Raw genomic sequence first — 15,090 nt, forward strand, 5'->3', positions numbered from 1 at the left:
AACGAAATCTAGCGCTTTGAAATGTGCCTAAACTCATATGTCAAACATTTCATTTATAACTACCGGTATGTTCTAAGGAGTTAAATGAAAAATCTGTTAAGATAACATCAGTAACGGAAATAAGTAAAGTATACAAATGAACTCAATTCTTCATCTTGTGACAAGCATTAAAATCAAGACACAACACGTTGTACACAGAGAGTAAGGGAAGTACTGTTAATGTTCTGTATTGCATGGAACAGGTGTTATATAGGAGGAATTTCCATTCCGAAATATCAGAGTTTCAGCTCGTTTTGCAGAAAGCGACAATCTTCGGTCTGAAATAATTTGTCCAGCTCATGAAAACACCTCTTATGCGGGCACAGAGGTAGCAAATACGCTAAGGTAAGCAAGAGCAAGTTCACTTAAGGGTCAATGAATATTGGATTTTCAAGACCGCATTGTAATCGAAATCGACTTTCAACCTATTAGGTCATGTTACGTACATTTAGTACGTGTCGAAGAGATGTTAAGTACAGAAAACAATTGCCAACCGGACACCAGTGTGATCCGAACCCACAACCTCCCGAGTTCGCGTTGGTAGTTCTACCAATTGAGCTATGACGGCCTAGCTGTTTTTTGTTCTGTTGGAACGGATATAAGCTACAGATCTGGCTCTATTGTCTTCAGCCCTCAGTGACTGCATGTCTTCGCATACAAAAGTAACCAAACTCCTATGCAACTTTATTTTTTTTCTGCACTGTCTCATCCATACGTAGGAAAGGAATTACTTTCATGATGTGCAACTGTATTTGTACCATGTCCTTACGATGTGCCCGTTTTATGTTATTCCATAAATTTGACGTTCCTCCACCTACACAATAGATTTGATTGCAAATTTTACAAGTAGCGGATTTTCTACCTGGACTGCTAATACTGCCATGCTTGGGAGAACTTTCATTATTGCTTCTTTCTTATTACAAATATCGGTAGAAAATATAGCGCAACAACTTTAAACAAAGATATATGTAGTATAAGGAAACACAAATAGAACAGACGTCTCAGTCTGGAGTCTAAACAACAGCACAGTGGTGTTGCGAGTGTAGCCTGGCTTGAAGGTTTACTGAAGCACCCGCAGCGCTATACGGAGTATTAAAGTTGAATCGGTGCTCTGCTGTGACGTCACGTAAACCTAAAGAACCAAGTTACTCTACAGTTCTACTCGCTCCGTCCCCACCACTACTGTACAGACTGTGCGCATGGCGTTTGTACTCTGTGCTATAGCAGCTGCCTCATCCCAACTTGCGTTGTGCGCGGCCATCCTGCTTTAAGCATGTATACAATTTAAATAAAATCTTACCTTATAAAAGATGCTGGAAGTGTCTTCCTTCATAATGAGGGACTTCATAAACACCGTTAGGATTTTCTGCACACAATTAGTGAGAGTTATGACTGTTCGCACGGCCAGTCGTACCTTTCCCACAATCCAAGGGGAATGGAAATAAATTTATTCTGGTGTGTGTAGACGGTCTCACGAGATTTTCTTGGTTATTTCCAACTCAACCGCTCAGTCTACCATCTCTTGTTTGCATACTATCTTTGCTTCTTTCGGTTCTTGTCAATACATAGTTTCTGATAATGCTAAGGCATTTACATCTAACTTATTCCGTAAATTCTGTTTTGAGCTGTCTATCTCACACGTAACCACTTCTGCTTATTATCCTCAACTGTCTCCGGCTGAGCGGGTCAATCTGAATCTCCGTTCTGCCTTAATTGCATTTCATCATGAAGGTCATTCCAGGTGGGATATCTCCCTGCATTGGTTAGCATTTGCTCTAAATTCGGCGGTTCATGAGTCACACAAGTTCACTCCAACATCTCTCATGTTTAAGTTTATTCCTAACAAAATGAAACCAGGCCTCACCAGAAAAGAACACACGCTGTGGGTCGAATAAACGATCATTCAATAACGCAAGATACAACTCACAATATCTCACTCTTGCGGCTGCATCAGCAAGTTTTAAGTAATGGGCCCGTGTAAACCTGTACAGTTTGATGTGTAACAGCTTTGTAGCTCTGTGTGCAGAAGAAACTGAAACCCCTACTTGTGCTAATTTGGTGATTTATTGGGTAACCATTCAAGCTTCGCACCAATGTCATCTAGCTTTTCATCTGTTAAAACTGTTAGTGTGTGTGCATGTTTTTTATTGAGCACTGAGGCAGTATTTTCAAATTTATTTATAAATTACGTGAATCTGTGCTCGTGAAGGTGGCACTTCACCAGGAAATTGCTGAACAAATGCATTGTGTACCTGTCCAGCCAGTTCGTAATTAAAATAACTTTTACATACGAAAATACTGTGCTGCAATGATAACTGTCTCACCATGTTAACAGCTGAGATTCATACTGGCTACTGATGCTAGGTCGAACACATGCACGCTCCTTGCAAGGTCAAGAACTATGCACACATCTATCATATAGCTGCTTAGGTTTCCGAGAATACAAACACCGCTGGACAGTCTGGGTTTATAAGAGAGACCCTGTATGTTATGTGTCTCAAGGAACTGATTGATCACTCTGGCTTGATGGGTGTTATCATCCACTAGTGTAAAGCCCTCATCCACAGTGGCAGCAAATCCTGAAACTACAGGTTGGAGGATATTGTCTCTGTGTACCAAACCAGTCATGTTACCCAGGCGTACCTTGACCAAACATGATCCCACCCCAAAATATGACGGATCCCCCTTGCTGCTGATGGCAATCCAGGATGAAGGGCTTATTCCATCTCTCACCAATCTGTCTATGGACTTTAATAATCCTTGACTGAAATAATAACAGTAAGTTATTTTATTCATTTGACCATGTAATCAATACAATAAATGTTGTCTTTGTTGAATTACAGTGACATGTTAATTAAAATGGTACATGTTTTGCCTTACATACAGGCATCATCAGCCATGTACCATTTACCGTGTCATATCAACACTGCTTTACTGGTGTGAAACATGGGCCCTCTACTGTCAGAATATAAAAAATCTGGAGCACTACCATCTGTAAAAACTTAGATCCATCTTGAAAATCAAATGGGAGGACCGGGTCACCAACCTTGCAGTTCTTGAGAAAGCACATGCTATATACGCATTGAGGCTACTATCATTGGCCATCATCTCAGATGGATAGTGCACGTCCATCGCATGAGTGAAACCAGGCTTCCTCGTCAACTTCTGTATGGTGAACTCTGTTCTGGCACAAGACATCATGGAGGCCCTTTGAGGTATTTCAAGGATCGGCTAAAGCATACTATGGAAAGAGCCGGTATTAACACTCAATCCTAGGATACGCTTGCTGAGAATCATACACTTTGGCGCCACACTGTTTCTACATCAATTTTGGTGTTTGAAGAGGAACGACGGCGACGTGAAGCTCCGTCAAGCTCAGTTCCGCCCTTCCCCAACCATTTCATGTGATCTGTGTGGACGTATGTTTCATGCCAAGATCGGGCTACTAAGTCATATGAAACATATTCAGAAAGCTTTGTGAGTGTGACAATGTAAACTGCTGAAGTTGCAGTTGCAGCTGACGACAGCGACATGCGGTGCCTATACACCACTTTAAAAGTGATGTTGTTAAACTGACTGACGTGACGATTGCCTTCTACTGGACGAATACCAAACCTGATCTGGGCTTAGCATCACAGCCTACAGTGCATACTGTCAATCAATCAATCATCACTGATCTGCATTTAAGACTGTCATCCAGGTGGCACATTCCCTACCAATTATTTATCTAATCTTTACTTAAATGATTTCAAAGAACTTGGAAATTTAACGAACATTTGCCTTGAAAAATTATTCCAATCCCTAATCCCTCCCTGTATAAATTAATATTTGCACCAATTTGTCCTTCTGAATATCAAGTTTATCTTCATATTATAATCTTTCCTACCTTTAAAGCTCTACTCAAGCTTATTCGTCTACTAATGTCATTCTGCGGCATTTCCCCAATGACAGTTCAGAACGTACAGCTTAGTCGAGCAGCTTGCCTCCTTACTCCCAAATCTTCCACCCCAATGATTGCAAAATGTCCATGAATCTAATCTTTTGTCAGAAATCACCCAGATAAATTGTGCTGCTTTCCTTTGGACCTTTTCCATTTCTCTTGTCAACTAATCCTGGTGTGGGTCCCATACTCTAAATGAGGGTCTTACCAGAGACTTATATACACCTTCTCCTTTACATCCCTACTGCAGCCCATAAATACTCTCATAATCATGTGAAGAGATCTGTTACCTTTTTGAACAACCTCATTAATATGATTACCCTAATGAAGATCATTATATATATATTCCGTTTTCAACTATCTTGGCTCACAGATTTCTGCTGATAGTGACTGTAGCCATGAAATCAAATCAGATGAAATCAAGTGTTTCTACTTGGTAGAAAGGCAATGACCAATCTTGACAATATCTTAAGGAGTAGAGACATAACATTAACAACACAGATCTGTATAGTAAGGGCTATGGTTTTTCCAGTTGTGATGTACGGATATGAAACCCGGACCATGAGAAAAGCTGAACGCCGTAGAATAGACTCCTTTGAATTGTGGTGTTGGAGGAAAGAGTCCCATGGATTGTGAAGAGAACAAATAGGTCAGTTTTACAGCAAATAAAACCAGAGTGTTCCTTGGATAGCCTAATCCTGAAACAAAAACTAGGCTACTTTGGACACATCATGAGAAGACACAATTCATTAAAAAAGACCTTAATCCTGGGGAAGATCGAAGGCACAAGGAGAAGAGGGCGGCAAAGAATGAAATAGATTGATGGCATCACAGAAGTACTAAATTCCAGCTTGGAAAATCTTCGGGAGGCAGTGCAGGACAGAAGAAATTGGTGTATTTTAGTTTGTAGGGTCACGGAGAGTTGAAATCGACTAAACAAATAGAGAGAGAGAGAGAGAGAGAGAGAGACCGTACTTACAGTGTTTACCATGATGCACTTTCATCCCATCATTGAAGTATTGATGAAATGCGAACAGCTTTTAGTGGCGGGAGTGTCCAAGGACATCTTCGGCTCGCCAGTGCAGGTCATTTGATTTGAAGCCCGCAGGCGACCTGCGCGTTGTGATGAGGATGAAATGATGATACATACACCCAGCCCCCGTGCCAGCGGAATTAACCAATGATGGTTACAATTCCCGACTCTGCCAGGAATTGAACCCGGGACCCCTGTGACCAAAGGCCAGCACGCTAACCATTTAGCCAGGGAGCCAGGCTGAAATATTGATGGATGGCCATGATTAAGAGATGTATAGAAGAGGCCTTCACCACATCATACTCTAGAGAAGTGATCATTTAATTTGTGGTAGTTTCATAGCCTCTGAATCAGTTTCCCCCTTTCGATACACTGAATCCTACTCTTGTTGACTCCAAATTCCATACAGATGTCTCTCGAAAATGATTTGTGAGGTGCAAATAAGTTAATTGCCGGCGCGGAGTGTAGGGGTAGCGTGCCTGCCTCTCGCCCGGAGGCCCCAGGTTCGATTCCCTGCCAGGTCAGGAATTTTTCTCTCAACCTGAGGGCTGGTTTGAGATCCACTCAGCCTATGTGATTAGAATTGAGGAACTATCTAACGGTGAGATGGCCGCCCCAGTCTCGAAAGCCCAGAATAACGGCTGAGAGGATGCGTCGTGCTGACCACACGACCCTTCGTAATCTGCAGGCCTTCGGGCTGAGCAGCGGTCACTGGGCAGGCCAAGGCCCTTTCATGGGTGTTAAGTGCCATGGGGTTTGGTTTGGTAAATAAATTAATTCAGTACAATGAATGTGATATATTTTTAATATCTTAACTAAATATTGAATCAATGGTATAGTACTACTTACTCTCCATGGATGAGGTCAGTATGTGCTGCTGGTAATCTGCAAATAGAAAAAAGCATACTCTCATTAATTCATTACTCAAAAATGTTAATAGTGAACATAGAAAATGATTAACTATTCAAATTAACAAAATATAATTCACTTATTACATGAAAGAATGTCAGGTAGTGAATACAAAAGTGGAATGTGTAGATCATTTTTAGTACTTATGGCATGTATTCTTCCAGAATGGTCGTATAGTAAGCACAATTGAATCTAGATGTATAAAAGCTAATGCAGTGATCTCACAGTTGCAATAAACAGTGACAAAACTATCCCTATATCACTCTGATATCAGGACGACTTTGCAGTACAAGAGGGTTGACTCATGATACCTAATTCATAAGATTTAAGTGACGAACATGAATGTACCAAGAATGATTTCTGATAAAAAAAACAGGTGGGAACAATGACAGGAGGGTACTCAGTATAAGGAAATAAAGTCAAAGTTAGGAACGAACTCAATCCATGAAGCTGTATGTATAAAACTAGTTTTTGTTTCAGGCAGTACCAGCGATTGGAAATTAGAAAGGGGGGGGGGGGAGGTTACATCAAAATAGAAAAAAAAAAAGCTATAAAATGGCAAGTTTGCTCTCTGAGTGAATTTCGACAGAAAGATAAAGGTTCAGAGTCTACCAACTTAAGTGCAGTAAAAATCAGATTTTCAGATTTTTATTCAATACCATACAATAAAACTTTTACCAAAAGAACAATAATTACACATGTATTACAACTAACTAGAAGTATGGTGTGGTTGTACAGTTAAAAATCATTTAGTATTTGACTACGCACTAACAAAGTAATACAACTAGATAGAACTACACAGACACATTGACCAAGTAAGACTGGCACACTGACAAATGCGCGCGACAAGAGGGTGAATCAATGACCTATTGGGGTGAATCATACCTCAGTGTCCATGACCTTGGCAAAAATATACCCTTACTACCCTTCCTCACAGCACATGCTACACGCTGCTGCGAGAGGCTCCACTGGTTACTGTGTCACTGTACGAATCGGACAGTAGCGACGAAAGACATTTTGTGCGCATTTCGTAAAAGTATTATCTATACAGTACTTCTATACTAATATATAAAGAGGTAAACTTTGTTTGTATGTAATGGCTAATCTCAGGAACTACTGGACCGATTCTAAAAATTATTTTACTAATGTAAATATTCATTATCCCTGAGGGACATGGGCTGTATTTTATTTTCAAAACAATTCAAGGTGGGAGGGCACGGGGGAGGGGATATAAAAATACTAGGCTAAAATACGTGAAATATTGAATTTGTCGTACAAGGATGAGACAAAGCTCAATATAAGCCCCTTTACGCAAAGAACAAAACTCGGTAAGCCCTAACCAATCGTTATGGAGATATTGGCACCATAGTACCCCTGCTGTAGGAATCAAATAAACAAATGAACTGCCATAACCATGACAACGTCAGCTCCAAGATTCTACAGCAGCGAGATTACCTACAACATATCACAAAAACCTAACATGTTACAGACATGAAAATTGGTATTTAGAATCTCCTTTAAAAATAAAAGAACACAAATTTTTGTTTTCAGATAATCTACTTAAGGAGTGAAAAGAAGTGAGGAAGAATTTGAATTATTTATATTTTTGTTTTCAGATAATCTACTTAAGGAGTGAAAAGAAGTGAGGAAGAATTTGAATTATTTATATGAGGATAAGTTACATATATCTCAGAAACTGAAGATGTTACAGACGTTAAAACTGATAGTTGGAATCTCCTTTAAAAATAAATGAACACACTTTTTTTGTAAAATCCACTTAAGGGGGTGAAATAATAAAAAAAGTGGGTGAATTTTTAAAATGAGTATCTTCTTCTGCTACCGCTTTTCCCACACCTGCGGGGTCACAAATGCAAACTGTGTCGCAAATGTGTATTTGACCATGTTTTACGGTTGGATGCCCTTCCTGACGCCAAGGGATGTAATTACTATTGCGTGTTCCTGTTGTGGTTGGTAAAGTGGTGTATTGAGTGAATATGAAGAGGAGAGTGTTGGGACAAACACAGCCAACCTGTCCCCGAGCCAGAAGATTAATCACACGTGATTAAATTCCACGACCCAGTCCGGAATCCAACCCGGAACCCTGTGAAGTGAAGGCCTCAACGCTGACCACTCAGCCAAGGAGAGGGGCAGTTTTTAAAATGAGTATATCTACAGTATATCTCAAAAATTTAACATGTTACAGATGTGAAAATTGGTATTTGTAATCTCCTTTAAAAATAAAGAAACACGTTTTCGGAAAATCAACTTAAGCTGGAGATCGAAAATAAGTGAAGAAGGGGTTGAATTCTCTTTATGAGGATACTTATATCTCAAAAACTAAGATGTTACAGACGTGAAAATTGGTATTTGGAATCTCCTTTAGAAATAAAGAAATCCTTTCTTTTTTTCTTTTTTTTACTTCTTTTTTTGCTATTTGTTTTATGTCGCACCGATACAGATAGGTCTTATGGCGACGATGGGACGGGAAAGGCCTAGGAATGGGAAGGAACCGGCCGTGGCCTTAATTAAGGTACAGCCCCAGGATTTGCCTGGTGTGAAAATGGTAAACCCCGGAAAATCATCTTCAGGGCTGCCGACAGTGGGGTTCGAACCCACTATCTCCGGATGCGAGCTCACAGCTGCGCGCCCCTAACCGCACGGCCAACTCGCCCGGTTTTTCGACTTAAAAGAGGACTGTTTATCACATGTAGAGTTCCATGTCGTATGTTCCAGATTTAACTCTGCCAGTAGCTTGGTCATCTTAGCCCCAAAAGGCAATGCCACAAACGTGGTTTACAAAGAGGTTCTGGGGTAAATGAAATGCAATTATTTCGGCGAGTTTTTACACTTTAGGGATTTTCAGATAATGTCTTAGTGCAGTACCGAGGAACAATTAATTTTTATCAACTTACGAAATCCTCGCGAGCGAAGCCGTGGGTAACAGCTAGTCCTTTATAATAAAAGAAATTAAAGGAAAGAAGTACCTAGCTGATAAGAAAACAGGGTTTCTACATTTAAAAAAAAAAATCCTAGTTTCAGGCGGCCAAAATGGAATTAAAACGTTAGGTTTTCTTCACAAAGTGGGAAGGGGGGCGGGGGGAGGGCAGTTGCCAATAATCACCGACACTGGTTTTAGGGTCATCTAAGGCAAATGGAGGAGGAGAGGTTATCTAGAACAGTGGTATTCAAAGTGTGGTACGAGGGCAAATTTGATGATGATGATGATGATGATGATGATGATGATGATGATGATGATGCTTGTTGTTTAAAGGGGCCTAGCATCTAACGTCATCGGCCCCGGTACGCACATATATCGTAGCACCTGTCTTCGGTGAAAAGTTCAGAAAAGAGTACATTATACATTATTGTTATTATTGGGGAACAGGATGGAGTAGCGGCTTAGCGGTTTGCCTGTCGTCACGGCGACCGTGGTCTGATTCTCAGTTTTGCTGGGGGAGGTTTTCAATTGAAAATCCCGTGGTGTCAAGAAAAGCATGCGATCTTAATTCCCCGGCCCACAACTCCTTCATGCCTCAGTACGGAGCAGGGACCCTGCGCAAGCAGAATAAGCTGCGGAAGATGATAATTATAGTTAATTTAATTCGGCATCCAGCAACAATAATTTCTGGTATAATAGTAACATACTCGTACTTCGGAGTACGAAGATAAAACAATTGGATTTTGGGGGGTACGCCAACCAAAAAGTTTGAATACCACTGAACTAAAAGAATAACTGACTCGACCATGGAGGGTAAGAGAAGCAGAGTGAGATCTAGACCACTATTGTTGGAGCCAGTTCTTAAGTATTTCAAGGTAAGAGATGTAGACTTAGACAAAGCCACAGAGGTAGTTTCAAATAGGGCTGTAACTAAAAATTACTGTGAAAGAAATTCATAGCAGTCCTTCCTAGTCAGTTTTCATTTGTTTTCAATACCGAGCGAGCTGCCTTTGCTGTTAGGATCGCGTAGCTGTAGACTTGCATTCGGGAGATGATGGGTTTGAATTCCACTGTCAGCAGCCCTGAATATGATTTCCCATGGTTTCCCACGTTCACACCAGACAAATGCTGGCTGGGGTTGTACCTTAATTAAGGCCACGGCCACTACCTTTCCAATCCTAGTCCTTTCCCGTCCTTGCGTTGCTGAAACCTCCGATATCTTAGTGTGACGTTAAACCACTAGAAAAAAGAAGGTTTTTAATAACCCTTCCTCTTTGTCGTCTCCTAACAGTAAGAAAATGTAGACCTGCCACTATTAATAATCTTGACCATAATGGTCAGTATTGTGTCCGTATTGACTTAATTACGTGTGGTGTGAGAATAACGTGCATCCCCACTAGCTTTCAGTATGTATTACGCCATGTACTTCCCCTCCATGCTCGCTCAAATGCTCTCAGAGAGATGGACAATCCGCCTATAGAGCGTTCCAACCTTCAATTGCAGTACAGCGTAGATGGAGCGCGCTGTTGCGAAATCGACTCGTGAAGATCACGCTCGAGTGTGACTCAAACAGGACGTCACAATTCCACATTTTTCATTTGTAATTTTGTAATTTTAAGTTCATTCATTCATGAATTAATATTTGTAGGATGATAAAATAAATTCAACACACCTTAATCATTGGCGTTGCTCTCAGACATTGGTCGTACACCTTCTATCATTTCTGCAAGGCCTGATCTTCCCGCTTTGGATGAACTGGGTTCGGGAGATGACCTTGAGGATGATCCGGACGATGAAGAAAGTCGTATTAAAAACTTTTCATCGTCGACATCGTCCTGTAATTCGTCTGCTTTCCACAAATCTCTCTTCATTTTTCTTTACTTCCTTCACGTAATTTGCCCAATTGTCTTATGTTTTTATGGCATAAAAATGTTAGTTCAGCATTTGGAACAAAACCATGTTCATTACCCGCGTGGACTACGGCGAATCACGGTCCTCGTCTTTTCGGTGGCCGAAGTCCCGAACTCACCCCTTCAGTGCCGTCCTGCCGTGCACTTTTCACTGTCGTATCCTTCCATTCTTTTGTCACTGTCTGTCCAATATTTACCCACGATTCATCTGTGTAAATTATAGCTGTATTTTGTGCCCTCAAACGTTTTATCTCCTTGAGATATCTGTGCCTCCATTTAATAATTTCATCGGTTTCAATGAAAGCTGCTTTATTACCCCGTATTAAATAACGGAAGCCTATATCATGTAAGAAGCGATACAACGTAGTTTTGGAAAATCGTGCCAAATAATCTTCTCCATTTACCCGACTCAAAATCACGTTCAATGTCGGTGGTATGTTAGCAAATAAAAGAGAGTGAGCCACTCGACGTACTCCACTTGCACACAATTTCATCATATTTAATTTTCCTTTTTCTGCCATCCTTCTGTTTTTTGCTTTTTTTTTGCGGGAGTTCGCAAAGGACCATGTGTGTGTTCCTTCCTTATAGCATAGATTGTTCTTTCGGAACAACCTGTAGCTTAGGCAGTTTCACTGACTGCGCTGCTCATATTCATAGACTTTAAAAAATAATCCAGGACACTCATTAAAATATTGCGTTCTTTTCCCCTGAGTTTACCTACGGAACGTTTCTTTTTTAATTTGACGATCCATTGTACATCCTTCTGCACTTTTTCTTCGAACTAAGAACCCCCCGCACGAGCACGAACTGACAACTACACAGATTACACAAACACAACAAACACAATCCACTTGTCCTCAAGAACTATAGATTTATCACTGATCTTGTCCGGCTACATGGCTAAATGGTTAGCGTACTGGCATTTGGTCCAGAGTGCCCCGAGTTCGATTCCCGGCCGGGTCGGGGATTTTAACCTTCATTGGTTGATTCCAATGGCTCGAGGGCTGGGGTGTGTGCCGTCTTCAGCATTATAATTCATCACCGGTAGGGCCCGATTCTTATAGACGCGCAGGTCGCCTATGCGGCGTTAACTCGAAAGACATGCACTCGTCCTCTTCGGAGGCCACACGCCATTAAATATTATATATATATATATATCACTGATCTTTATTTAATCAATCTTATAATACTGATTAAATGAACACCACTGCACACGGCTGTCAGTATATTTAAAAGCTCAGCCAGCCGAGTCACTCGTGAAACGTAAACAAACGAGACGTTATCCCTGTCATAAATTAAGAGTTAACGGGATAAGGACTTGAGGTATGATTTAATAATTACTTCCTTATCCGACGACCGTTTGCTTTGCTTTAACCACGCCATGATCCTTCTGCACTTTTCCTTCGAAATTAGATCCCCACGCACGAGCACGAACTCACGAACCACACAAACGAAATACACTTGCCCTCAAGAATTGTACATACGTCACTGATATGTATTTAATCACTATTATACATACTACTGACGAAATGAGCACTGCACTGCATGCATGCGACTGTCTGGAAATGTTAAAAGCGCATGTTTGGGAGATCACTACCGGTACCTAGCCAGCCAGCCAGCCAGCCAGCCAGCCGAGTCACGCGCGAAACCAAAATTCAAGGAGATATTCTTCCTGTCACAAATTAAGAACTAAGCAAGATAAGAACTTCGGGATTGTTTTGAAAACAACTTCAATATATGAAGACCATTTGCCTCGCTTTGACCCCCATGTAAATTCAATAGGAAAGACGCTGGCCAGCGACTGACTTTTTCGTGCCTGTACATAAAATTCCCTGAACATGACTGAAAATAAACGCATATACTGCATTTTGTTATCATTTAAATTTAAAAATAAACTTATCTATATCGAGCTGAAATGTTTCTTTACCAGTAGTGAAAAAATTAGGAAAGTAATGGATATAAAGTAGGAGTTATGACATGATAAGTTCTATGCAATGAAGATTTTGCATTTGGTGAAACTTTCCATTATATTACCATTTTCACACCAAATTATTGTTTTACATTTTTTTTGTTAACGGCATCGAATGCGCCTTGAAATTCTGTACATAACACGATATTTACCCATTTTAACCGATAACATTCTGATTTACGGATATCTGGCAAACCCGCTGTATTAGAGTAGGACAGCGCTACCCGCAAAACATGCGAGAAGGAAAGAGACGGAATTATCCCATTACCGCTGTACTGCAATTTAAGGTTGGAACGCTCTATAGTCAATACTGTGTATTAAACATTTATTTACATTTCACACTTTATGCTTGAGGAAGTGGAAAGGATAGTAAATAAACTCCATTGTCATAAGGCAGCAGGAATAGATGAAATTAGACCTGAAATGGTGAAGTATAGTGGGAAGGCAGGGATGAAATGGCTTCATAGAGTAGTCAAATTAGCGTGGAGTGTTGGTAAGGTACCTTCAGATTGGACAAAAGCAGTAATTGCACATATCTATAAGCAAGGGAACAGGAAGGATTGCAACAACTATCGAGGTATCTCATTGATTAGTATACCAGGCAAAGTATTCACAGGCATCTTGGAAGGGAGGGTGCGATCAGTCGTTGAGAGGAAGTTGGATGAAAACCAGTGTGGTTTCAGACCACAGAGAGGCTGACAGGATCAGATTTTCAGTATGCGCCAGGTAATTGAAAAATGCTACGAGAGGAATATTCAGTTGTGTTTATGTTTCGTAGATCTAGAGAAAGCATATGACAGGGTACCAAGGGAAAAGATGTTCGCCATACTGGGGGACTATGGAATTAAAGGTAGATTATTAAAATCAATCAAAGGCATTTATGTTGACAATTGGGCTTCAGTGAGAATTGATGGTAGAATGAGTTCTTGGTTCAGGGTACTTAAAGGAGTTAGACAAGGCTGTAATCTTTCACCTTTGCTGTTTGTAGTTTACATGGATCATATGCTGAAAGGTATAAAATGGCAGGGAGGGATTCAGTTAGGTGGAAATGTAGTAAGCAGCCTGGCCTATGCTGACGATTTGGTCTTAATGGCAGACTGTGCCGAAAGCCTGCAGTCTAACATCTTGGAACTTGAAAATAGGTGCAATGAGTATGGTATGAAAATTAGCCTCTCGAAGACTAAATTGATGTCAGTAGGTAAGAAATCCAACAGAATTGAATGTCAGATTGGTGATACAAAGCTAGAACAGGTCGATAATTTCAAGTATTTAGGTTGTGTGTTTTCCCAGGATGGTAATAGGCCCTATAGTAAGTGAGATTGAATCAAGGTGTAGTAAAGCTAATGCAGTGAGCTCGCAGTTGCGATCAGCAGTATTCTGTAAGAAGGAAGTCAGCTCCCAGACAAAACTATCTTTACATCGGTCTGTTTTCAGACCAACTTTGCTTTATGGGAGCGAAAGCTGGGTGGACTCAGGATATCTTATTCATAAGTTAGAAGTAACAGACATGAAAGTAGCAAGAATGATTGCTGGTACAAACAGGTGGGAACAATGGCAGGAGGGAACTCGGAACGAGGAGATAAAGACTAATTTAGGAATGAACTCGATGGATGAAGCTGTACGCATAAACCGGCTTCGGTGGTGGGGTCATGTGAGGCGAATGGAGGAGGATAGGTTACCTAGGAGAATAATGGACTCTGTTATGGAGGGTAAGAGAAGTAGAGGGCGACCAAGACGACGATGGTTAGACTGTGTTTCTAACGATTTAAAGATAAGAGGTATAGAACTAAATGAGGCCACACCACTAGTTGCAAATCGAGGATTGTGGCGACGTTTAGTAAATTCTCAGAGGCTTGCAGACTGAACGCTGAAAGGCATAACAGTCTATAATGATAATGTATGTGTGTATGTATTCACACTTTAAAACATATACATAGTACATGTTTCGAGAAATATGTTAAGTCTCTTCTTCGGCTAAATAGGTTAAAATTCATATATTACCGGTACGTTAAGGCCTAATGAAACAGGGGGGGGGGGGGCAGGACTAAGAAAACTAAAACTGTGATAAATAATACATTACGCGCCTGAACTGTTATGTCACTCGCGCGCATACTAACAACAATCGCACGAATGTTGCAGTGTTTGAAAACAATCATAACAACAACCACCATTGTTAGCTAGTTGTACCCCTTTGAGTGGGGGCGGAAGAATAACACCCACTGTATCCTCTGCCTGTCGTAAGAGGCGACTACCAGGTTGCGATATCTTATCTTACAATTATTAGATTGTTTACAGGTTCGATATAAGTGACTTGGATACTAAGGAACTCAAAACGTGCAACCCAATTGATCG

The 15,090-nt window shown here is 40.7% G+C and overlaps 1 protein-coding gene across 1 annotated transcript in view; it reads right to left on the reverse strand.

The window, feature by feature from the left end:
- Positions 1–15,090, reverse strand: part of LOC136876097 (uncharacterized) — a 171,793-nt gene that overhangs the window by 9,831 nt on the left and 146,872 nt on the right. The window contains exon 2 of the mRNA XM_067149755.2: positions 5,862–5,897. Coding sequence (XP_067005856.1) covers positions 5,862–5,868 — 7 coding nt within the window. The 5' untranslated portion in view covers positions 5,869–5,897. The remainder of the gene's footprint in view (positions 1–5,861; positions 5,898–15,090) is intronic.

Source organism: Anabrus simplex, chromosome 6, assembly GCF_040414725.1.
Source record: "Anabrus simplex isolate iqAnaSimp1 chromosome 6, ASM4041472v1, whole genome shotgun sequence".
In the NCBI taxonomy this organism is placed as follows: domain Eukaryota; kingdom Metazoa; phylum Arthropoda; class Insecta; order Orthoptera; family Tettigoniidae; genus Anabrus; species Anabrus simplex.